Source organism: Engystomops pustulosus, chromosome 8, assembly GCF_040894005.1.
Source record: "Engystomops pustulosus chromosome 8, aEngPut4.maternal, whole genome shotgun sequence".
Lineage (NCBI taxonomy): Eukaryota > Metazoa > Chordata > Amphibia > Anura > Leptodactylidae > Engystomops > Engystomops pustulosus.
Window position 1 is genome coordinate 20858830 of NC_092418.1, and position 25759 is coordinate 20884588.

A 25759-nucleotide genomic window follows, 5' to 3' on the forward strand; every position below is an offset into this window, starting at 1 on the left:
AGCTGACCTGTTAATAATATATATATATAGACACCGTATACGGTTATGTATAGATGTAGAAATGCATATTCCTATGTGTGGACTTTCTGTTTCAATGTGAATATAAACACCTTTTGTTCCACGTATCTCCATTACTCTCTAAGCTTATGGCTAATGATAATTCCATCTAGGACGATTCGTACTTAAAAGGACCCCTTGACAAGAATTGGATATATAATATAATTATATAATTAACCTGGTAATCGTTGTTCAGTTTCCCTACACTGCCCCCGCAGGAGATCATGAGCATTACACAGGGCTCATTAGAAAATTGGTCCTCCCAGAGTGAAATAAGCTCATTGTAGGCCATGAGATTCAGATCCTGAACACAGGACCCATCTTTAGTAAATTATCACTGCTTTTAAAGCTGTATGAAGATATTTTCTCAAAAATAGTTTCCCTATTCAAGACCCACATATATTAGAGTGGAAAAAACTAGTAAGAGAGTGTGTAGCATCAAAGTATATGTTGCAGATAAAGTGTAATACTCCATTTCTCCTGTGGTGGCACTGCAGGGAAACAAGACACTTGCACCAGGTTCACACACAGAATTGCTGCAACGGGAGTTGCACAAAATATAACGTTGCGCCACATTCAGTGTATTCGCGGTTTGAATATTTTGACAGTACAACGCCGATGCGGAATTGTATGTATACATCCGTGCCGGGGTCTTCCCACACAACATCTTGAGACATAGGGAGACGTCTTGAGTGGTCTCTCAGACAGCTGCGTTACAATAGAGAATGAAGTGCTGTACTTCAGATGCGTGACCCTGCGTGCGTCTCCTTAGGAAGCCCTCCGCGCGCTGTCCTCCGGGTCTTTAATTTATCTCTCTTTCCTCTCTCTTAAGAATACTTAATAATACAGTACAATGCATTATAAATAAGATACTTAACTTGTGCCCCGGGGAGTGGAGTCATTAAAGTATAACCACACGTCCACTAACCGTTGTTAATGGCTGCCGCTTTTACGGCGCGGGGAAGGAGATGTTATTCTGTGTTTCCCATTACTCCTCCATTAGGATAGTCCAAACCATTAAAGGTGCGGGGGGGCACTTCATGGTTGGGTCCAGAAATTTTTTTTTTTAATTTTAAGTGGTCCTGAGTAAGGTCATAGAGAGGTGAGGGGGGAACGTGGAACGCAACGTGTCTTTTTTCGTTACTCGTGTGGTCCGTCATTGTGTTGGAAGTGTCTTTCCGTGTTCCTGCGCTGCAAAAGGAGGGAGGAGCAATTAGCAAATGAACGATATAAATAAATCATCCCCTCATGTGTACGTCGTACCGCAACCCTCCCTGTGGACTCTGGAAATCAAACGTACCGCGCCGGCGGTGCAGGGGAAACTTTATAAAATGTTGTGTGTGTTTTTATTTTTTATTCTTTTCCTGGTAGACAATAAATTAAAATCTTGAAAATGAAATAACGGAGTCTGTGCGTCATTTATGATGGGGAGAACATGAGGCCCAGCGCTTGTTGGTTGCAGCCTCTGTGCTACTTGGAGGCAATAATCTTATTAGAACTTGCGTCAATAGATACGCATAAAGATTTAGCTCCCAAATTAGAAAAAAGTTGACCGAAACCATCAATTTTTCATGTGAGCGTCATACCTGCCACCATCCCCCGACAGAACGGGTGCATCGGGGTGGGGCTATTAGTTTCTTAGGGGCTCTGTATGAACAGCACATGCATGCTCAGACGAGATTAGGTTATATGGTGCCCCACATCGACCCAATAAAAAAAGACGTCACCCATAAGCCTCTACTTAGACAGACAGAAAAGAAGATGGCCGCCGAAAGGGCCTCCCCTCCCCCCAAGCTGTTAATTCATATAGAAAGCGCTGCATAAGAGGGTCACACATCTTCATCCGCCAGCCATATGAATAACACATTCTATAATCACACAGCTTATAGTCTTACACAGTCCTATATTTAACATCCGGATTAACACATCAAAATCTCTGCAAAAATAAAGCTGAAGATAAAAAAAAAACGTGGGTGATAATGACAGATCGGAGATTTCTATTTTTAAGCCAAATCCAACATTTATAGATTCCAGACATTTCCAAGAAAAAGGTATTGTTTAACAGATACATAATAACTATATAGAGCAGTATAAAGGCTGTGCTATAGGGACCCCAATCTGGCCATAGATCACAATGGGGGAGAGATGTGACCTATCATTATCATGTAGTGACCCTGGGATGGTCAGAGACCTAAGAAAGAGTCCAGATCAGAGTAACACTCAGGCAGGTAACCTAATAACCGGCAGTGCTACCCAGTCTCAAGGAGGTTTTGTAGTTGACTAATGAGCTGGGCCCAGCTCATTAGCCAACTATAAAACCTCCTTGAGACTGGGATTCACTGCCGGTTACTACCAATTGTGGCTTGTATTTTTGAGTATCACTTCTTATTATGACCAGCAGTTCCGCCCCTAAGATGGAACACTCTGAACACAAGTGTATTACTTAAATTATCTGAAAATAAGGTACTAAGCCTAGTGGTTGCTCTTATGCTAGGTGAGCAATTATAAAACCCTGTTAAACTTAAAATCCATGTGTAGGCCGCCCTGCAGTCAGACTCCAAGTACGCAGGGTACCAATGGATTTGACTGGATCGAGAAAAAGTAAAATGAAGAAAAACATGGAGGCTGGTTCAAAAGTCAACCTAAATGAGCATTTCTGTAATGTAACCAATGGCTTTGATTGGTCCAGCGCCAATGGGAAGGGAAGTGATGCTCAGGGATACGATGATAAGGTCTACACATGCATTGATACAAAGGGTATTTATTAGGAGATTACGCATTTCAGAGATGGAACACCTCCTTCATCAGATTGGGGGTGCTGCAGATTTGTGGGGACCTGAGTATGGGTTCCTCAGCATCACCTCCTTCCCTCTGGTGACCATCCAGTCGAATCTATTGCTACCTATCTACGTAATGGAATGACTCATATTCATCGCCCTTTGGCTGGTCTGTGAAGAATTCAGGTTAAATGAGTGTTTCTAACCCAGATAAGACCGACCTCCGGCTGCTTCTCTGACAGATTTCTCTGTAGAAGGGAAGAAGCAGCCTCCATGTTTTTGCTCCGCTTCCCTTTTTTGTGGTCCAGTCCTGGGGCCACTACTCCCTAATGCCAACCCAGTTTAACAACTTGAGTTTGAATATGGCCTAATGGAGGAACATAGGATGATGGTGTGTGTCAGTATGTAGCAGTGAGACGATCTTTTAGGGGGTGAGCCATGAGATCTAACAGATGGAGCATTACTGTAAGTATATATGATGTGACACACAGCCGTATACACCGCACCGGCTATAGGGGTGTGGTAATGATCCAGATCATATAACAAGTGCTATGTAGCAGGCAGACAGACAGAGTGCCACTCCTGCCAACAGGTTGTTAGTGGTACTGCACCTCAATCTCACCTCAATCACCACACATGGATGACAGGGGCTCAAAAAGACTAAACACCCCCTTACTTCTAAGGCTATAATGTGTAGGGATATTTGTGTCTATGGCGCTATGATATGGTGCTGGTTTGGCGCTTTGTCAGGGATGGCGTTTCTCTATATCTAGACCGTACGGAGAAGGCTCTCATGGTTACCGCGGCAACTGCATCCGATAACCATCCACATGAAAGGAGCGAGCGTCCCTTGTTATAGCTACAGCACAGGGCCCCCTGCTACCCCCCGGGCCTGGCACCCGGCTCCGATACCTAGAATACAGAGCCGGCTCCTCGCAGCAGACATAGCCCCCAGAATACATGGACATCATGTAATGTTTGTAGTTTATTTACAGGGATTTCCTAAATGTATATTGTAGGTCCCATATTGTAGGTGAATTATAGGACAAACTGGCTCATAGCCAAATATAAGCTCTCCTCACACCAGCACCGCGGCCCAGACCTATAATGGAAGATTAGATACAGCATCTTAGCTCTATGCATGGCAGATACCTCTAAAATGGAAGCTTAGATACAGCAGCTCAGCTCTATGTATGGTAGATATCTCTATAATGGAAGCTTAGATACAGCAGCTCAGCTCTATGTATGGTAGATACCTCTATAATGGAAGCTTAGATACAGCAGCTCAGCTCTATGTATGGTAGATACCTCTATAATGGAAGCTTAGAAACAGCAGCTCAGCTCTATGTATAGTAGATACCTCTATAATGTAAGCTTAGATACAGCAGCTCAGCTCTATGTATGGTAGATACCTCTATAATGTAAGCTTAGATACAGCAGCTCAGCTTTATGTATGGTAGATACCTCTATAATGTAAGCTTAGATACAGCAGCTCAGCTGTATGTATGGTAGATACCTCTATAATGTAAGATTAGATACAGCAGCTCAGCTCTATGTATGGCAGATACTTCTATAATGGAAGATTAGATACAGCAACTCAGCTCTATGCATGGTAGATACCTCTATAATGGAAGATTAGATACAGCAACTCAGCTCTATGCATGGTAGATACCTCTATAATTGAAGCTTAGATACAGCATCTTAGCTCTATGCATGGTACATACCTCTAGTAAGGCAGCTTAGATACAGTATCTTAGCTCTATGCATGGTAGACACCTCTAGCAAGGCAGCTTAGAAACAGCATCTTAGCTCTATGAGTGGTAGTTACCTTTAGCCAGGTAGCTTAGATACAGCGGCATGGCTCTATGCATGACAGATACTTTTAGCCAGGTAGCTTAGATACAGCGGCATCACTCTATGCATGAAAGATACCTTTAGCCAGGTAGCTTAGATACAGCGGCATGGCTCTATGCATGACAGATACTTTAGCTAGGTAGCTTAGATACAGCGGCATGGCTCTATGCATGACAGATACTTTAGCTAGGTAGCTTAGATACAGCGGCATGGCTCTATGCATGACAGATACTTTAGCTAGGTAGCTTAGATACAGCGACATGGCTCTATGCATGGCAGATACCTCTAGCCAGGTTGTTAAGATACTGGGGCTAGGTTGTATGCATGGTAGATATTAATAGCAAGGCAGCTTAGATACACCAGCTTAGCTGTATGCATGGTAGATACTCCTTGAAAGGTAGCTTAGATACATGCATGGCAGTCTTATCTAACAAGGCGGCTATTGTACTGTGGCCTAGTTGTATTCATGGTACATACATCTAGCAAGAGAGCTTAGATACAGCAGCTTAGCTCTATACATGGTAGATACTGTGGTTCAGCTCTGTATATGTTGGATGCTCTATAATGGTGTCTTCGATAAAGTGACTCGGGTCCATGTATGGTCCATACCTCTAGCATGGCAAGTTACATAGCAGGTTAGCTATGTCCATGCTTAGATATAGCTATACAGTTATAATGACAGCTTAGATACAATGGCTCAGCTCTGTATATGGTGGAAGCCTCTATAATGGTGTCTTCCCTTGTTAATCACAGCTTTGCTCTATGTATTGCAGACAGGACCGGTTCCAGGTGTCAGCGGGCCCCTGGGCGGCAGAGCCTCAGTGGGCCCCTTTGCAATGAACTCACATGGCGGAAGAAACTAAAACAGTCTCCTGTTCCCTAAAATATTCCCTAGTTTATCAACCCAAACAGCCCCTCATGGTTATTTTATATAAAGCCCCCCTCACCCCCTAAGCATTCATTAGATACAGCCCCCCTCCTTTTATAAAACCTTATGTGGGCCCCCCAGCAGCTTTGGACCCTGGCACTTGCCCAGGTATGCCCAGTGCTGGCGCCCACCCTGATTGCAGATACCACTAAGATCACAGCTTAGATACAGCATATTATGTGGATTAAATACCAGTTGTACACCCTAAGAAGGTTAGACTGCAGTCACATTTGGTGATGTCTCTGTTGTGGTGGGAATGGGGTAAAATCTTCTAAACAGAATACTATAACCCTCATAACGACATTGTTCTCCACAGACTCCTGGACTGACCCACTGCTACTTTTGGCATTAAATAATAGGTTAATATTTTCCTGACAGCGGATGTGGGGGTTTTGTCTAGAGCATTTTTTATCATAAATCTCAGTGTAGAGAGCAGGGGAAAGCATTTACAATACTTATACTGCCAGACATGAAAGGAGATCAAATAATTGGAACAGGGGCTTATGGACCACCTAGTAAATGGGCTTTGCTGCAACTTTGCTGGGAGTGGGAAATCTCCCTTCTCCTTGGCTTGTATGTCCCATATGTCTCTAATAATGCACCTGTCCAGCAGCTGTGTATTAGTAATGTTCAGAAGATGGTGCCACTATCTGGAAAAGATTTAGGGGTGTAAATTCTTTTCTTGCCCGGATCAGCATATCCGGTGCTTTCCGCATTACATCCCATGATGGGGAATATCCGATCATAATAAGGTCTGATGGGCTAAATACACCAAGTGGTCACGCAAATGTCGTGGAGCCAATTTATCAAGGAAATCTCCCCTCCCTCTCAGTCCGGGGGTCTTGTGAGAATCTGCTCCATCTGTTGCTGCATTTCTTCATCTGGGATTATGTAAAAAGTATCAGCGGTTGCATCTGGGATTATCGGATGGGTGACTGTGTGTAGACTGCGTGTACTCGCATATTCAATGCACCTGTTAGAATTGAGGGGCTATTCCCGGAGCCCCCCAGTGATTGCAGCATTACTGTATTAGGATAGGAGATCTCTTCCACATTGTATCCACAAAACTTTGAAGGGAGGGAAGCAGATACAACTCCAGCGCAACTAGGACTCATAACCATGAAGACCCTTGTGCCTCTACGTAGGGGAGTGCTACTGTGAAGCGTTGCTGAGTAGTCACAATAAAAATATTTGGACTTCCATATATTGAAACGTAACCATCAATTGTGGCTAAATAAAGTAGCCGTAAAGACGTTTGTGCCTCCATATATTGGGGCACATTTACTTACCCGGTCCTGTCGCGATCCCACGGTGCGTTGTGCGACGAAGAATCGGGTCTGCCGTGATTCACTAAGGTTGTGCGTCCAATTTCCTGCATGTGTCGCTTCCCCGCTGAGATCCGCCGGAGTTCACCTTCTTCTTCCCGGTGCATGTAAGTGCTGATAATTTTGTTTTTAAATTCCGCGGTTTGTCCGAATCCGTCAGGTTGTCCGACGGCACGCCCCCCGATTTGTGACGCAAGCAAGCCGCCGCCAAAGACCCGGGGCAATTCGGCGCAAAAAGAAAGTATTCGGGAAACCCAACAGAATCGCGGTCCGTGGCCCCTTAGTAAATGAGCCCCATTGTGTGTAACAACCAGGAGTAACTATGTGAGGTGCCTCCATATATTGGTGTGTAACCACCAAGCGTTACTCAGTGAAGTAACCATGAAGATGCCCGTATGGGAGTATAACAGCCAAGCGTTACTATTGTGGGTGCAGTAACCATGAAGACATCTGTGCCTCTGTATGCAGCAGTGTAACGGCCGAGCATTACACGGGCGCCCGCCTGCAACTGTGACCTCATCTTATTTTGTGGGTTTCCATTTCTAAAGCTTCAACCACGGGCAGTAACAACTGGGCATCTGCGCTTCCACCATCAACTTTACAACTAGGAAAGTAAATAATCCCAAATATCTACATTCCAGCTCATTGCTCCTGTGACCCCATTTACAGTCACCCCAGAACATAAGTATAATTTGTACACAATATAGTACTGTGGCAGTATGTGGCAGCATTATGTGATGTGTATGTGGCGGTATTATATGATCTGCAAGTGGTGGTATTATGTGATCTGCATGTGGCGGTATTATGTGAAGTGTATGTGGCGGTGTTATGTGATCTGCATGTGGCGGTGTTATGTGAGCTGTATGATGGCGGTATTATGTGATCTGTATGATGGCGGTATTATGTGAAGTGTATGTGGCGGTGTTATGTGATGTGTATGTGGCGGTATTATGTGATCTGCATGTGGCGGTATTATGTGATCTGTATGATGGCGGTATTATGTGAAGTGTATGTGGCGTTGTTATGTGATGTGTATGTGGCGATATTATGTGATCTGCATGTGGCGGTATTATGTGATCTGTATGATGGCGGTATTATGTGAAGTGTATGTGGCGTTGTTATGTGATGTGTATGTGGCGGTATTATGTGATCTGCATGTGGCGGCATTAGGTGATCTGTATGATGGTGGTATTATATGATCTGCATGTGGCGGTATTATGTGATCTGCATGTGGCGGTATTATGTGATCTGCATGTGGCGGTATTATGTGATCTGTATGTGGCTGTATTATGTGATCTGCATGTGGCGGTATTATGTGATCTGCATGTGGCGGCATTATGTGATCTGTATGATGGCGGCATTATGTGATCTGCATGTGGCGGTATTATGTGATCTGCATGTGGCGGTATTATGTGATCTGTATGTGGCTGTATTATGTGATCTGTATGTGGCTGTATTATGTGATCTGCATGTGGCGGTATTATGTGATCTGCATGTGGCGGCATTATGTGATCTGTATGATGGCGGCATTATGTGATCTGCATGTGGCGGTATTATGTGATCTGCATGTGGCGGTATTATGTGATCTGTATGTGGCTGTATTATGTGATCTGTATGTGGCTGTATTATGTGATCTGCATGTGGCGGTATTATGTGATCTGCATGTGGCGGCATTATGTGATCTGTATGATGGCGGCATTATGTGATCTGCATGTGGCGGTATTATGTGATCTGCATGTGGCGGTATTATGTGATCTGCATGTGGCGGTATTATGTGATCTGTATGTGGCTGTATTATGTGATCTGCATGTGGCGGTATTATGTGATCTGCATGTGGCGGCATTATGTGATCTGTATGATGGCGGTATTATGTGATCTGCATGTGGCGGTATTATGTGATTTGCATGTGGCGGCATTATGTGATCTGTATGATGGCAGTATTATGTGATCTGCATGTGGCGGTATTATGTGATCATCTGTATGATGGCGGTATTATGTGATCTGTATGATGGCGGTATTATGTGATCTGTATGTGGTGGTATTGTGTGAGCTGCATGTGGCAGTATTATGAGATGTGTATGATGGCGGTATCATGTGATCTGCAAGTGGCGGTATTATGCGATGTGTATATGGCAGTATTATGAGATGTGTATGGTGCGTGTTATGTGATGTATATGTGGTGGTATTATGTAATGCTAGTAATTGGATGCTGACGGGATGAGATATTACAATAGATATTACACATGGCAGGAGGCCCCTATATGCCATAGTAACGGGGCACCAGTGCGTCTCCGTGTGGCGCTGTGTAGCGCTCCTGGAGATGTGTGGGCTCTCGGGGGCTCAGCACTTGGCAGGAGGGTGTGTGTGTGGGAGAGGACGGCACTGCTGTACCTGCTCTGTACAATCTGGCAGGGCAGGAGGCGTGGGAGCTTGGCACTGCCCGCGCTCTACCTGTCATGTGATCACAGGGTTCTGTTCATTCCGTGGAAATTATCTCATTACCTCCGATAAACTGGAAGCCGCGCCGGGAAGCGGCTGATTCTCCGAATGTTATCAATGTTACCGGATAGATGTACCCACAACCTAGCCGGCTGCCCCAGATCTTAGGGGGCATTAAGGGCATTATGTGATCTGTGACCTGAGGGCGTTACCAGAGCCCTTCTGAGCTGCAGATTCAAAGGCTGTTATACTGTGCAGGATCACTTGCCCCTCCACCACTGTTTGAGATTACAGCAGGTGGGGCGTGTAGATGAGAGAGGGGGACAGTGTAACAGCCTGTGAATCTACATCACACAGGGGCTCTAGCAATGGCTCCCAGAGCCCACCAAAAGTAGATTTTACAAAGAAGGAGGCCATGAATAACAAATATAAGATCAGCACAGATCTATGATCTATGAGTAATGGTTTATCAGGATGGAGTTTGATGGTAGATTCCTTTAAGGTTAGACGTGGTTTACAGCTTGTATCCTCCATTAAAGGGAGCCTTGTATGGTGCACTTTATAATCTTTCCTGGTACACCCACACTTTTTCTCATTGATCTGTAATTTTTCTTTCTTTATGCAAATGAGCTATTCAGTGCACTGGGGGTGGAGCTATGATTGCTGATGCCCTGGATTACTTCTTCCGATGATGCGCCTCACTACAAATCCTTGTCCTGGTGCAAAGTTATCAATGTCTCCCCTAGGAATAAGGGGTAGAAACAAGAAAACGGGTGCAACGGCAGACATGGCCACACCCCCAGTGCACCAGGGAGCTAATTTGCATAAAAATAAAAACTGAATTTTCTCTATCATGACAGATCTCTTGTAAACGGGTATGGTAAGTGGATGCTTTTTACTTGAGGGGGAATGTGGGGGCCGCATGTTTTCGTGTACTCTGGGGTTAAATAGAGGACAATATCATCATCAGTCTCATACATTATGGTATTGATGCTCGGTGTCCCCTGTGGGGACATGGAGACACAGCTGGAAGGCACCGCACAGACACCCAGAGGACGGGTAACCATGACGACACGTGGGTCCCCACTTGATGGCAGAACCGTTTACCTGACTCCTTGCTGACAGAGCTGACAGTCTAAATGTTTTTCGGATCGCTACAGATTTCCACTTCTAATTAGCTTCTCTGAAAGACTGAAATTTTACATTTTTAAGAGAAAAATTCCACAGAACATGGTATGGGGGCTCCCTGCTTTGTCTACTTGTTAGAAACCCCCCCTGAAAATTGGCTGATCACAATCGATCGATCAGTGATCGACCTGGTAGTAAGTGGACGGTTTTCCTGCAGCGCCACCACAGGAGAAACTGGGTATTACACGGCATCCATTCACATCAAGTAATGTAGGAGCAGACACGTCCTACAGAGGGAAACTTCTCTTGTAACTTCTCTGCTCTGGTCTATATAGAGGGTGAGCCCCATCAGTAGGGTGCACTCCGAATTATGGCCGCTTGGGTGGTGCCCATGGACATTATATGAGAATGGAAACATTTTCCATCCTTGTGTCACAGAATTTGATCCGAAACCATTGACAGATGTCGAGAGACTGACATGAAGGGAAGTCAGCCAATCACAGACCTCCAATATATGCACTTATATCTGGCGGCTTAAAGGGATTGTACAGAATTAGAGTAAGGCGGCTGCTTTCCATTTAAAAAACAGTGTCAAAGCTGTCCACAGGTTGCTGATCAGTCTTATTCTCTCCTATAGATGAAAGCTACAATGACAGGCACAACCCGGGAGATTCTGAAGGCCATAGGAGGTCCAATGAACCTCGAAGATGGGTTGTGGCCATAGATTTCGGTACTGATACCCTGGCAGTCAGCAATAGGAGATCCTTAGAACTCACTGCCTCCTGTTCTTACATTGAACTCAAACTGCATACATGAAGCTCCCTCTAGTGGTGACTGAAGACTAGAAGTTTTTGTAATTGAGGATCTGGAGTTGTGTATCAGACAAAGGATACAGTGAATTTATGAGTGACATCACATCCCTTGTATTCTGGTGAAGAATAAGGACCCCCAAACGCTGACGACATCATAAGTATCAGTTTATTTCACCGGCATAAACATAAATACACATTTTTATATTAAATATTAATAAATATGAGCAGGATTTGTGCCCTTCTTTGGCATACGCTGTTATTTAGAGATGAGGGATGAGAATCTAATTCAAATGTATGGGAAAACCCCAAAATCGACAACAAACAAATACACTTATCTCTAATGTCAATGGAGGAGGAGAAAGATTGGGTTCCCAAAAACAGCGCCAATCCTGTCCGCTGGTTGTGTGTGGTATAGCAGTTCAGCCCTATGCACTTAGTGAGTGGCACGACCCACAGACAGGTGTGGCGCTGTTTCTTGACACATTTTCCTAATCCTGGGCTCCTCCTCACCATTTTCTAAGATCCTTTCTTGCTGTCAAGTGAACGTATCCATTCACAGGTGATGGTTTGTTGCAGTGTATTAGTGCAGGCAGCCTTCTCTAGACCACAGCAGAAGTACAAATCATTTTCATCTCTGATATTTCGGATGGTCGACACTGGATTACACATATGTAGCTGACACACTGTACCAAATCCTCAGCCTCTGAATGTAAGTGTTTCTATTCATCAACATGGAACAGAAAACTAAACCATATTATAAAGTCTCTGAACTATTAATAAAGGCTTCTTTCTAGACTTTTGGAAACACTGGTAAAAACCTGAATAACATATGGCTTATGCGTCCCTTATCTGTAAGTATTAAAGGCAAAGCAGGGGTTAACAGTAGAGACACTCATTGGACTCCTATGGCTCATTTTTGTGAACATTCAAGATGTTAAACCCCAAGAACGTGCAAGGTATCGCTGGTCCTCACCCCAACACCTCTGAGGTGTGGCCTTCAACATGTGGCTGTGGCAATACTACAACTCCCATGCCACAGCCCTGAATACATACTGGGAGTTGTACTCTTCCACAGATTAACCATCACCCAAATTGGAAACATTACATAAATAACACTTCGGGAAGTATAACACACCTTTTATGTGCCCATTTCCTGCTGGGTGTTAATACTGTATTGACTTAAAGGAATTGTCCATGATAAGGGAAAGAAGCATATTTCTCTAATTTGCGGTACTTCTGTTCACAGTCTAGGTACTGTACTTTTAGTTTGCGTGTTGCAATACCGTACATAACCTGTGGATTAGAGTGGCGCTGTCTTCAGTAAATGTAGATCCTTCTTTCGTGGAGGACCATTCCAGACCTTCCAGTACAGGTTTCCATGTGGCTTCTTATAGGGAGGGGGTACAAATGGTAAATTTTCTATTTAGTATCAATTGAAGATCCCCCTTTTTTGGCATCTACATCTTTAACACAGCTGATATGTGCCTCCATGGTAACAGACTACAAACAAACCCTGTGTAGTCAGATACGACAGTCACGTTCCTTTTATCTGTTCTGTTACAATTCTACCAAATGCCTGACTGCAAGTTCAGACTACACAGGGCTTGTTTGTAGTCTGTTACCATGCAGACACATAGATCTGCATAGGAGCTGTAAATATAATACGGATGAATTCAAGGCTGATTGAAAAGTTGCTGCTTTGTCTGATCCACTAAAATCAGAACCTGTTTCCTCCTAGAGCACAACATTAAGCAATCAAGTTTTGCTTCTTTTTATGGTGTGAATGTGCTGCTCTTTGTGAATACTAAAAATCCCAGCTCCTTCTCCCTCCTCTAGGTGGCGCTTTCAGTATTTGGTCATCTCAATAATACAAGGAATGAATAGTGCCACCTACAGGAGGGAATGGAAGTTGTAATTTTCACAATGTGAATATGAATGGAACAGATGAGGACTTTGTAGAGAAGGAACAGAGCTTCTGTATATGGTGTCTCCAAGACCTGAACGTCTTCTTACAGGAGTTCGTAGAGGTCATTGGATCAGAAGTTACCAGAAATGAGTTGTCTTCGTTTTTGGGGATCCTCAGTAAATCTCCATAGATCAAAGGCTCAAGTCCCCTGCAAGGCTCTCAGGGTGACACTGAGCCTCGTCACTGCGGCTCCATGAAGGACAGTGGGACGTGTCGCCTCCTCTTCTCAGGAGGCTGCGGGTACAATTTGGTGAATGCTGTCAGGGGTCAGTGAATCAAAGAAGCAGCTGATCATCCTGAGGGCCTGAAGGGAAGAAAAAGGAGGATGGAAGGCGTGAGAATGGTACAGGGCTGAAAGAGAATACAATCCCGCGTCAGCACATCCTCCTCTTATCTCACAAGTCCCAAAGGCCCCGGGAAGAATGTAATTCACTTCTGCTAAATGAAATCAACAATATAAATGCAATTCTCCACCACCTCCACCCGGCATCTGGTTTGTGTACGTCCTGTATGTGTCATCATATAATCAGACAATGGCGCGTTCTGGGGAAGCTACTTACCTGCCGCTGGCTCTGGGGGCTCAGGATGAACGCTGCACGATCCTGTACCTTCTGCAGGTCCTGGCTGGAACAAGAAACAATAAGTCAGAACTAGATTCCCAGCCCATAGTAGATACAAGGTAGGTGTCCAACACCTACATGATAGTAGTACATCTAGGGCCCCCTAACTTATAGAAGCTATCAAAGTACCCCAATAACTGGTCATACAATGTACTTATTTAATGGGCCTCCAATAGTTGGGCCTTTAATAGTTGTCATTTCTTCTAAATGCTGACCTAAAAATAGGTGTCCCACCCACCAGGTGTCCTTTTCAAGGGGTATCCCTGGTTCAATTTTAGGACACGCTAGAAGAGAGAATTTAGATACTAATGGGATATTGGATGGGTAACAAAGCGGGTAACAAAATCCTTCAGCAGAGATCCAGGTGGTGATTGGACCAACATCTTCTCATCCTAAATACTCGGCTGAAGAAGGGATTTTGAGGAGGTAATAGGACACTGTGTCGCGGAGTACAATCCCTTCGCTGGGGTTTTGCATGATTTCCATAGACTGTTTTAAACTGTGGCTGGCCTAGTTTTCTTGTACAGCTGGCTATAACTCACGGTTCTGAGGAGAGCAGTGCTGGAACATCAGAGATAAGAGAGCTGAGGAGGGGGCATCCTCCGACAGAGAGGAAGAAATCAACACTGCTCCCCGCTGGGACTGACACAGCCTCCTGTCACACAGCCTGCTCCCTGCTGCCTATAGGCTTGTGCCATATCTACACGTGTGTGCCCGTCTACATGGCAGAGCACATGGCTGCTGCCAAGGGGACAATCGTTATGCTTACCCCAAATTACTGCCACGATGGACCTGAAGATAGATAGTACTTGCTAATACCAAGAAAGATACCAAGGAATGTCCTTTGTGTAGTTAAAGGGTTAATAGGCTGTTCTTGCGTTTACAAGGTTTATATAGAGGTCTATGGGGAGACCACAACAGCATAATCTACTGCTACATGCAGTTAGGGGGGCTTTATAAGGAGGTCAGGGTGACTCTCTAAGGAGGCATGGGTCAGGGTGACTCTCTAAGGAGGCATGGGTCAGGGTGATTCTCTAAGGAGGCAGGGGTGACCCTCTAAGGAGACCGGGGTCGGGTGACCCTCTAAGGAGACCGGGGTCGGTGACCCTCTAAGGAGGCAAAGGTGAACCGCTACGGAGACCGTGGTCAGGTGACCCTCTAAGGAACCAGGGGTGACAATTTAGGATGGGAGAGGTGACCCACTAAGGAGGCAGCGGTGACAATATAAGGAGACATGGATGACCTTCAAAGAAGGCAGGCAGAAACAGAATGATTTGACTTTTCCTCATATTTACTACGTGAGTATTAAAAGAGAATTTGTCATAGTGAAAATGGCTTATATTCCTCACACTGCCGTGTTCTTAAATCTCTATTCACAGTCTTGCTGCTACTTTTGTAGATCATACACAAAAGTATGATTACACATTTCTCCAGGGCCAATACCTGACACTTCCTGCACAGAGCAAAGCAGTGTAAGGACACATGAAGAATCTTGAATCCTTGAATAATAATGTATATATTGACATCCTTATGAGTTATATCTCCACTTGGATCCACTCTACAGGTTCATATATTAGGTCTGCTCAATGAGAATTGAGTGCTGGCAGAGGTAATGCCCGCTGCCCTTGGCGTTGTGTGAAGGTGCCCTCCTCCGGCTCGTTGTATGGGCCATTCGGTGACATCTTTTATGTCATGGAAATCCTGACACACCATCTAATCTGTGACATAACAAAAGCCTTCTATAAACGGATTTTCCTGAGGCATAATCCATAAGAGGAAACTGAACTGTCCCAGCTTCAATCTCCCAAATCCTCTCTCCATGGCCCCCTTCATTGTTGTGCTGCGGTGTAACCCTTAAGTGCCTGGATGCCCCCTACTTGACTTCCCAGGCCTGAGGTCATACACTCATCTGCTTACAATGCCTGTACATGTGACTTAGGCGCTAATTGATTTCAATCAATACGATATACAGTAATTCCTCACCGTCCCTTCAGTAATCCTGATCATAATCGTTTATCAGCTCAAGGTCACCTGCCTCACAGAAAAAAGCATTGTGGAAATATGTACATCCCCTTTAAGGGCTAGTTCACGCTAAGTCATTGACTTTAATCGGTCTGCCACACACTGAGGGCCTTAGTTATCAAAACTGAGGTAGTTGTCCATAGTAACCAATCAGGACTCTGCTTTCATTTTTTAAACTGCTTTGGATAGATAAAAGCTGGCCTCTGATTGGTTGCTATGGGCTACTGGGACAATAATAACTTAGGCCTAGTTCTTCCTATAGATTTTTGTACTATACAGCAATAGTTTTAATGTATGTGACCTATATCTTGCCCCTTAGAGTTTATGGGTTGGGGGGTCTATGTATCTGCCCACTATTCTATAGGGCACCATTTTATTCTGCACGTGGCGGTTCCTTGTACGATCAATGTGTCCGCGATAAATTATTCACCTCATTTCCTTAGCTAATTATTCTCTGGAGTTTTTTTCTCCTTGACAGAAATACACTGGCGCTTACCTGCCCATTAGCGAGTGGAAACAGGTCACGGCATTGTCCCGCTGGGCAGCTACCAGCAGACAGGGGCCCGCCAGCCCGGCCTTGAACTACAAGAGACATAAATGAGTTATCTGATGGGTTATTTCTATTGATTCCTACTGAGTACACATGTCATCATCTGACTGTGGGAAAGCTGGGTGATGGCCAATATTGCTGCCACAGGGGTTAACACACAACTGTTTATGCACGTGAAAACATTCAATATGGAGGGAGAAGCTATCACTACATGACAAGTCAGACCTGTCACCAGAAAGCTGGGTGATGAATTATATGGCTGCCACAGAGGAAGACACTCAGCTTTACTGCATGTACAAACAATCAGATTTCTTTAACAGGGAGAGTCATGTCCGGTAATGTACACGAATACAGTAAGTGGTCATGTTGCGAGGACTCTTGTATTGGCAATGCTATGGGGAGGGAGGGGGCTATAAATGGGGCCGTGTAATGAGGATGCTTTATAGTTGGCGTCTATGTCATGAGGACACAGCGCTGGTGCAGTGTGGTATATAGGGGGCACTGCAGTGAGGCTACAGTGGTGGGTCATGTTATAGAAAGCTAGGAAATAATGTTAGGGGCACTACAGGGAAGTTATGGGGGAGCTACTGTAGGCAATGTTAGGGAGACATTACAGTAGACTGTGATATGGGGGCAATACAGTGAACAATGTTCTGGGAGCACTACAGTGTTATAGGGGAACAATATAGGTCAATGTTATAGTGGAACCACTGATTTCAATGATATAGGGGAACACAGTGGGAAATATTATAGGGGAACTACGGATGGCAATGACTCTGTAGTTGCTCTATAACACTGCTCTCTGTACTTCCCGAATATCTTTATCATCTGTAGTTATAACCTTATTAGTTATTACATTATAACATTGCCCTTTGTAGTTCCCTACTTATATTTCCCTTTGTAGTTCCCCAGGTGGCAATGACATGGGGGACCTACAGAGGGTAGTGTTATAGGACAACCACAGAGGGCAGGTTATAGGGGAACTATAGATTGCAGTGTTATAGGACAACCACAGAGGGCAGAATTCTAGGGGAACTATAGAGGGCAGTGCTATAGGACAACAATAGAGAGCAGAATTATAGGGGACCTACAGAGGGCAGTGTTATAGGACAACCACAGAGGGCAGAATTATAGGGGGAATATAGAGGGCAGTGTTATAGGACAACCATAGAGGACAGCATTATAGGGGAACTACAGAGGGCAGCTTTATAGGACAACCACAGAGGGCAGAATTATAGGGGAACTATAGATGGCAGCGTTATAGGACAACCATAGAGAGCAGAATTATGGGGGAATTACAGATGGTAAAAGTATAGGGGAACTACAGAGGGCAGTTTTATACGGGAATTACAACATATAAGGTCATGTGGATAATACAGTCAGTAAATTTGTGGGAGAATTACAGAGGGCCTTGTAATGTGAGCACATTGTCGGGCAATGTTATGGGTAAATGTTTAGCTAAACGTTCTAATATTATGTATATATATTCATGGAAAATACAATTATTTCCTAACCAGACCTACCTCGGCGGAGAGGCTATCCTGCAAGCTATACAGCTCCGCTACAAACTGAGCCTGTGATTGGTCAAACACAGTCATCCGTGCTGCTGTGATGCTGAACCCCATGTTGCTCAGCTGCTCTAGTCTCTGGATATATGCTGGTGAGGAGCCCCCTAGCGCGCGAGAAGGGAAGAGCAGGCAGGTGGTCTGACACAAGGCGCTAGTGAGCGGAGTACCTAAAAAACAAAAAGCAAGGGAAAAAAAATCTCACCCATCTCATTGTGCGCTTCAAAGTCATCTACAAACACGACTTAACGCAAGTGTGTGATCATGTAATTGTTTTAATTGCGCGGCGTCTACGGCGGTGTAATGGGATCCCTGACAATGATATGGTGTCACTCCGCCTGCCTGTCACATGGAATTTATAAAGTGATTAGTGAGCGCCGCTTCTTGATTATTAGATGTTAAATATTGACATGACGGTATAATTATTCTGTAGAAAATAACATGATGTGTGCGCCGCCAAGGGAACAATAGCGGAGACATCAAACGCCTTATGTATTCTCTATGCCTGGATTTGGGTTTCAGCATGCAAGGTTATGTACCGTATATTGGTTGTAATAAAAGCAATGAGGGAGTAGTGGAGCTCACAGGGTCCACACTCCTGTGCAGTGCAGCCTGAGAGCCTATTGCGGGGTACGACATGAGGATCTCTACTGAAACCTATTCATTGCCCCCTATCCTCATCACATACATCAGAGGTGATCCCTGCAACAATCTGAGACCAGCCCAGTATATTTTAGCAGCTCTCCATCTCTGCACAACATCTAGGTCAGTGGTGGTAAAACTATGGCACGGGTGGCTCAACAGGACTCAAGGCCTCTAGTACTCCCAGGAAGCCCAGGACCCTGGAAGGAAGCTACATTGATAATCTAAACTTCTCCTTCTTTGTACTGTATTGGTGTCCTCAGGTGCCTATACAATTCTAACTTGTAACCTTAGCATGCTCTACCAAATGCTACTTCTGCACCAACCTGTAACTACTGCACAAACCAGTAACCCCTGCACCAACCTGTAACCTTAGCATCCTGCACCGGCCTGCAATTTCAGTATACAGTACTGCCCCTGCATGTAACTTCTGTGCCAACTTGTGGCCTCTTCCCTAACCTATAACCTTAGCACACTGCACCTCCTTGTACTATTCCACCACCCCTCAGTCATCCGCCAATTGTCACATTTCATTCTACTAAAGAATCTCGACTGAATTTCATCGAAACATCACAAAATGTGATTTAATTTCGGGAAAAAAACTCACTTCTCCAATGTAGAACATGTAAGGATTACATTACAGTATCACATGTGTGCCAAATCAGCCCCCCTATTAAATCCCCATCTCAGGGTGAATGTAGCCCCGAGACATTTCCGGAATAAACTGCGCCACCGGCTTTCCATTGTTATTGATGCACAAACACAATTCTGCTAATCCTCCTGGTAGAGGAAACTATTTAACTTTAGCCGGGATTAGTTATAACCGGAGAACTCAAGACGTGTCTCGCGCATTGGGAGATGTGGATGTGTCGGGAGTGAGGGGGTTAAGGAGACGCGTGGTCCTGAAGAGGTCTGATGGTGGCGGAAGTGTGGCACAGCTGTGTTCCTGTGCAGAGATGCTGACACGGGCGTGCGTCATTAGCCGGGCACACGTGCCGCTGTGTATGTGACTTGCATTTTCCATATACTTAGTCTATAAGCTGCAGCATTTATCACTGTCACAGCCGCCGGGCCTCGCGATTAACCCCCCGTGGGACAGAAACCCATTATAACCCTTCCACCACCAAGACTCCATCATTTTCCCAGTCACTGAAAAAATTCTGTAACCTGAGTTTTAAAAATTATTTTGCCCATTTAAAAATTTTTTTTTGGATCTTTGGTTATTGTAAATCCAGTAAGTGACAACCAGCGATCACTAGATCCATCTTGTGCCACGTGGATGTTGGGCAGCAGGAGCTGGCAGCATTGGAAGGACTGAGAAAAAAAGGATTTATTTTCCAAGACTGTAGATGGGCGTCATGTCCTGCCACTGCTGTGCACTTTGCTCTCTGCACTGAACAATTATACAGCCTCTTTAATTTGAGTGACTGATGAAGTATGCGACTAAGGGTACATTCACACATGTGCGGTGTACGCCCCGGATCGGTGCCACACATGTGTGGCACCGTATCTGCGCCGTGCCGCTATTGACGTCCCCGCAGACGGCCATTTGAATGAGCCCTAAAAACGTGCAAAACTGTTTTTACATATAATAAAGAAAGTGCCAGTGGAGCAGTTTAATGCAGAGAACTAAGAGCACAGCAGTGTGAGGACAGCAGTGTGGGGACACGCTACCACCTAAAATTCTGGGATATAAATCCATAAAGCGCAGTCTTGTCGCTACTAAAAAATACACAAAGATTATACATCTCTCCAGGGACAGTACCCGACACTGGCTGCAGAGAGAACAGAGCACAGCAGGGTGAGGACATGCCCAATCTACAATTCTGGGATATAAATCCGTATTTCACAATCCTGCTGCTACCAAAAAACACACAAAGGTCTGATTACACAGATCTCCAGGGCCCATACCTAACAAAAGCTGCAGAGAGCAGCAGTGTAAAGGACAAGCTCTGAGGTACCAATGTATAATATAAATCTATATTGTCCTCATGCAACTAAGAATATACACTACAGGGACAATACCTAACAATGGCTGCAGTCTGTATGGTCATACCTGCTGACAGGTTCCCTTTTGTAACTTACTATCATCAACCAGCAGCAACATTAAAAAAAACCTTTGACTCTACAGGATCTGAACTCTTAGCAAGTTGTCACCCAGACTGGGGTGCTACCTGTATTAGGTGACAGTCCCCCATTGCGGGGCTGATTCTTCATAGTTTTTCTCTGTGTCCTGCAGGTAAATAGGGCGTCATGTGTCATCTTGGGGATCTGTGAAGAGAAATCATGAGATTTACATCCCTGTATTTTCACCATTGGATATGCTAGGGGAAAAAAATCCTTTAAAAAAAATGTCCATACTGGTCCTCCTGGTTCATGAGTCACATTAAAATCACAGAATTACCCATCAGAGGGTATTGTTTTTTTGTTGCAGAGGGCCACATTGGGTAGGGAGTCATACATGAAATGCCCCCTGGGAAAAAGTATGCAAATTAGCCCCTGTCTGTCACTTTAGTGCCACCTAATGGTAGGTAATGTGTAGAGGGAAATGATAACTTTACCTATAGGTGGCACTATAGAGGTATAAACTAAATCTATAGTGATACATCATACATACATTCCCTATGACTGCTTCTATAGGCTTCCAATGGCTGATCAGGATATTTAGCGCTGTCCGTCACCCTGTATTTTAGGGCGTGGATCTGTCCACGATTAAGAAGATCAGGATATCATTGTGCAGAGAATTTTCTGATGTATTTCGTTCCCTTTGTATTAAGTCAGAACATCAGAAAGCGAAGCCTCAGGATGTGTCGCAGCAGCAGCAGCAGCAGAGAAAGCCAAGACAGCAGATTAGCCCTTATCCTGGAGGGGCCTGGAAACTGGGTCTGCTACAAAGACACGGCCGCCATCCAAGCACAAGGCGCCTTACTGTCACAATATAGGATAATACATAATCCCAAATGACTGTGATTAAAGGGTTCATTAAATTTAGACAAAAGCATATACATTTAACCAGAAACATCGCCACTCTTGCCAACAGGTTATACCTGGTATTGCAGTCAGACCAGATTATTTCGGAACAGTGAAGCTTCCAGTGTTCAAAACCCAATTTCAATATTCATTTCCCATAGTGAGGTAAACACAATCTGTAAATCTCCATACACCTGCAATGGGGATCTTATTGCAGAAACATCCACAATCCCTTCTAGTTATTACTGACACACCAATTAGAAATTCACAAGGCTTCCTGGAAGTTTGCAAAATAGCTTTAATCCGGAAGGAAACGCTTTCTAGTGCCATCTATGGCCACTTGTGAGTCAATGTCCGACCCATTACAAGGCCTTGAAATTTTATTTGGCTTATAATTCACTAAAGGTGAACACATAGATGTCACTAGAAACTCAGTTAAAGTTCAATGCTCTAAAAAGGGTCGGACGTTGACTTACAGGAGCGTCCGGTAGTGTTAGTATGAGTGCTAACTAACTGGGATACTTATACTTACCCTCAGACCCTTCTGGAGGAGAACTATTTTGTATATTCCTTCCCTTTAAGGAATGTCAGACCTTAGTAAGTGAGACCAGGGAAGCCATCACCATATGCGCTGTACTTGCCTTTCTATTATGAGCCCTCCATTCTAATGGACACTTTGGGGATCCATTTAGTGGACGCACTTGTGCCCCCTGATGTGCGTGCAGGCTGCTGTCCTACTTACAGTCCTGTATATGGGAGGTGGGTGTTATATAGGTCACTCTGGGGATGGATGTAAAGGGTTAATGTGGGTATAATGAGCAGCGCGGTCCCCTGTGTATTAGGGTGAAGGACGTGTCATTGTAGATGTTCGCAGCGGAGCCGCACAATGTGCCACATGAGTCACATGTTCATCAGCCCGGTCCCCAGTGAGAACCCAGGTAATGGCTTTGTATAAAGACGGGCGTGCGGATTCGGCATGTAAATAATTACCTTTCCATATTGTCCCCTGGGCACGGCGCCAGGCGGGCACAGCTGCGGATTCATCAGACGTTCATTGTAAATTACATGTATATTTTCTGCCTGCAGAATCGTCCTTTTTTCTAAGTAATCCAGGACAACCGAAAATATCAGCAAACGCCTTGTCCTCTTCATGGGAGCTATTTTTGGGCAAAAGCCTCCGAAAAGCTGTGCAGTCTGTCTGGTAGCCCCATTCCCGGCCAAATTCTCAAGCCGCGTGTTAACTCTTCCTAGAATCTCATTTATCTAATGCAAAGCCGAGACCATGTCGGCAGGGATGTATATATATATACACCCAGGATATGACTGTGGGTACAGGTATGTATATATACCCAGGATATGACTATGGGTACAGGGATGTATATATACCCAGGATATGACTATGTGTACAGGGATGTATATATACCCAGGATAGGACTATGGGTAAAGGGATGTATATATACCCAGGATAAGACTATGGGTACAGGGATGTATATATACCCAGGATATGACTGTGGGTACAGGGATGTATATATATACCCAGGATATGACTATGGGTACAGGGGTGTATATACACCCAGGATATGACTGTGGGTACAGGGATGTATATATATACCCAGGATATGACTGTGGGTACAGGGATGTATATATACCCAGGATAGGACTATGGGTACAGGGATGTATATATATACCCAGCATATGACTATGGGTACAGGGATGTATATATACCCAGGATAGGACTATGGGTACAGGGATGTATATATACCCAGGATAGGACTATGGGTACAGGGATGTATATATACCCAGGATAGGACTATGGGTACAGGGATGTATATATATATATACCCAGGATAGGGCTATGGGTACAGGGATGTATATATATATACCCAGGATAGGACTATGGGTACAGGGATGTATATATATACCCAGGATAGGACTATGGGTACAGGGATGTATATATATACCCAGGATAGGACTATGGGTACAGGGATGTATATATACCCAGGATATGACTATGTGTACAGGGATGTATATTTACCCAGGATAAGACTACGGGTAGACTGTGTGCCCATGACAAGGTTGTAAGTACGTTCATGTATGTATGTTTAGTATGTGCAGTATGGGAATGCTCACAGATGTATGTGCAGTATGTCCAGTATGGGAATGCTCATGGATGTATGTCCAGTATGGGAATGCTCATGGATGTATGTGCAGTATGGGAATGCTCATGGATGTATGTGCAGTATGGGAATGCTCATGGATGTATGTGCAGTATGGGAATGCTCATGGATGTATGTGCAGTATGGGAATGCTCATGGATGTATGTGCAGTATGGGAATGCTCATGGATGTATGTGCAGTATGGGAATGCTCATGGATGTATGTCCAGTATGGGAATGCTCATGGATGTATGTGCAGTATGGGAATGCTCATGGATGTATGTCCAGTATGTCCAGTAAGGGAATGCTCATGGATGTATGTCCAGTATGGGAATGCTCATGGATGTATGTGCAGTATGGGAATGCTCATGGATGTATGTGCAGTATGGGAATGCTCATGGATGTATGTCCAGTATGTCCAGTAAGGGAATGCTCATGGATGTATGTCCAGTATGGGAATGCTCATGGATGTATGTGCAGTATGGGAATGCTCATGGATGTATGTGCAGTATGGGAATGCTCATGGGTGTATGTCCAGTATGGGAATGCTCATGGATGTATGTGCAGTATGGGAATGCTCATGGATGTATGTCCAGTATGGGAATGCTCATGGATGTATGTCCAGTATGGGAATGCTCATGGATGTATGTGCAGTATGGGAATGCTCATGGGTGTATGTCCAGTATGGGAATGCTCATGGATGTATGTGCAGTATGGGAATGCTCATGGATGTATGTCCAGTATGTCCAGTAAGGGAATGCTCATGGATGTATGTCCAGTATGGGAATTCTCATGGATGTATGTGCAGTATGGGAATGCTCATGGATGTATGTGCAGTATGGGAATGCTCATGGATGTATGTCCAGTATGTCCAGTAAGGGAATGCTCATGGATGTATGTCCAGTATGGGAATTCTCATGGATGTATGTGCAGTATGGGAATGCTCATGGATGTATGTGCAGTATGTCCAGTATGGGAATGCTCATGGATGTATGTCCAGTATGGGAATGCTCATGGATGTATGTGCAGTATGGGAATGCTCATGGATGTATGTCCAGTATGGGAATGCTCATGGATGTATGTGCAGTATGGGAATGCTCATGGGTGTATGTCCAGTATGGGAATGCTCATGGATGTATGTGCAGTATGGGAATGCTCATGGATGTATGTGCAGTATGGGAATGCTCATGGATGTATGTGCAGTATGTCCAGTATGGGAATGCTCATGGATGTATGTGCAGTATGGGAATGCTCATGGATGTATGTGCAGTATGGGAATGCTCATGGATGTATGTGCAGTATGTCCAGTATGGGAATGCTCATGGATGTATGTCCAGTATGGGAATGCTCATGGATGTATGTCCAGTATGGGAATTCTCATGGATGTATGTGCAGTATGGGAATGCTCATGGATGTATGTGCAGTATGGGAATGCTCATGGATGTATGTGCAGTATGTCCAGTATGGGAATGCTCATGGATGTATGTGCAGTATGTCCAGTATGGGAATGCTCATGGATGTATGTCCAGTATGGGAATGCTCTTGTACACAGATGAGCCTGACATTCACCCTCAGGATGTAATCAGTGAGGCCTCTACCTCCGCGCCTCACACCGGCCCAGGATGAGTCCTCACAGTCGTCCCATTTCCCCCATTGAGTGTCAGGTCTCCTACATAATGGGGTCAGTCTCAGAATTAAGAGAGGTCAGTCTGGTTTAGTTGGCAGGGATCCCGGAAAGGAGATTTCCAGGACAGGACATAAAAATGGAAGCATTTACCTTCTCTGCCTCCAGAACAATGGACGAGTGATCACAGACGAGACCCTCGGGGAAAAAGCGCTTTATCTCTCGGATGGCAGCCTGGTAGGAGCGGGAACCTGGAGAGACGCACAATGCAATGTATTACACACCAGGATTCATTCACTACCCGACCGATCCCAAACTCCTAACT

General features: G+C 44.6%; 1 protein-coding gene across 6 annotated transcripts in view; it reads right to left on the reverse strand.

The window, feature by feature from the left end:
- Positions 1 to 11469: 11469 nt before the first annotated feature.
- The window catches only part of LOC140074871 (dynein axonemal assembly factor 8-like), a 48833-nt gene continuing 34543 nt past the window's right edge, over positions 11470 to 25759 (reverse strand). For 5 of the 6 annotated variants that reach the window (XM_072120128.1, XM_072120129.1, XM_072120130.1 and 2 more), the window contains 6 exons: positions 25588 to 25685; positions 20860 to 20956; positions 18002 to 18213; positions 16425 to 16510; positions 13847 to 13910; positions 11470 to 13590 (listed from right to left, as the gene is read on the reverse strand). In XM_072120128.1, the coding sequence (XP_071976229.1) occupies positions 13513 to 13590; positions 13847 to 13910; positions 16425 to 16510; positions 18002 to 18213; positions 20860 to 20956; positions 25588 to 25685 (635 nt within the window). In that variant the 3' untranslated portion in view covers positions 11470 to 13512. The remainder of the gene's footprint in view (positions 13591 to 13846; positions 13911 to 16424; positions 16511 to 18001; positions 18214 to 20859; positions 20957 to 25587; positions 25686 to 25759) is intronic. The other variant, XM_072120133.1, reaches the window with a different exon arrangement.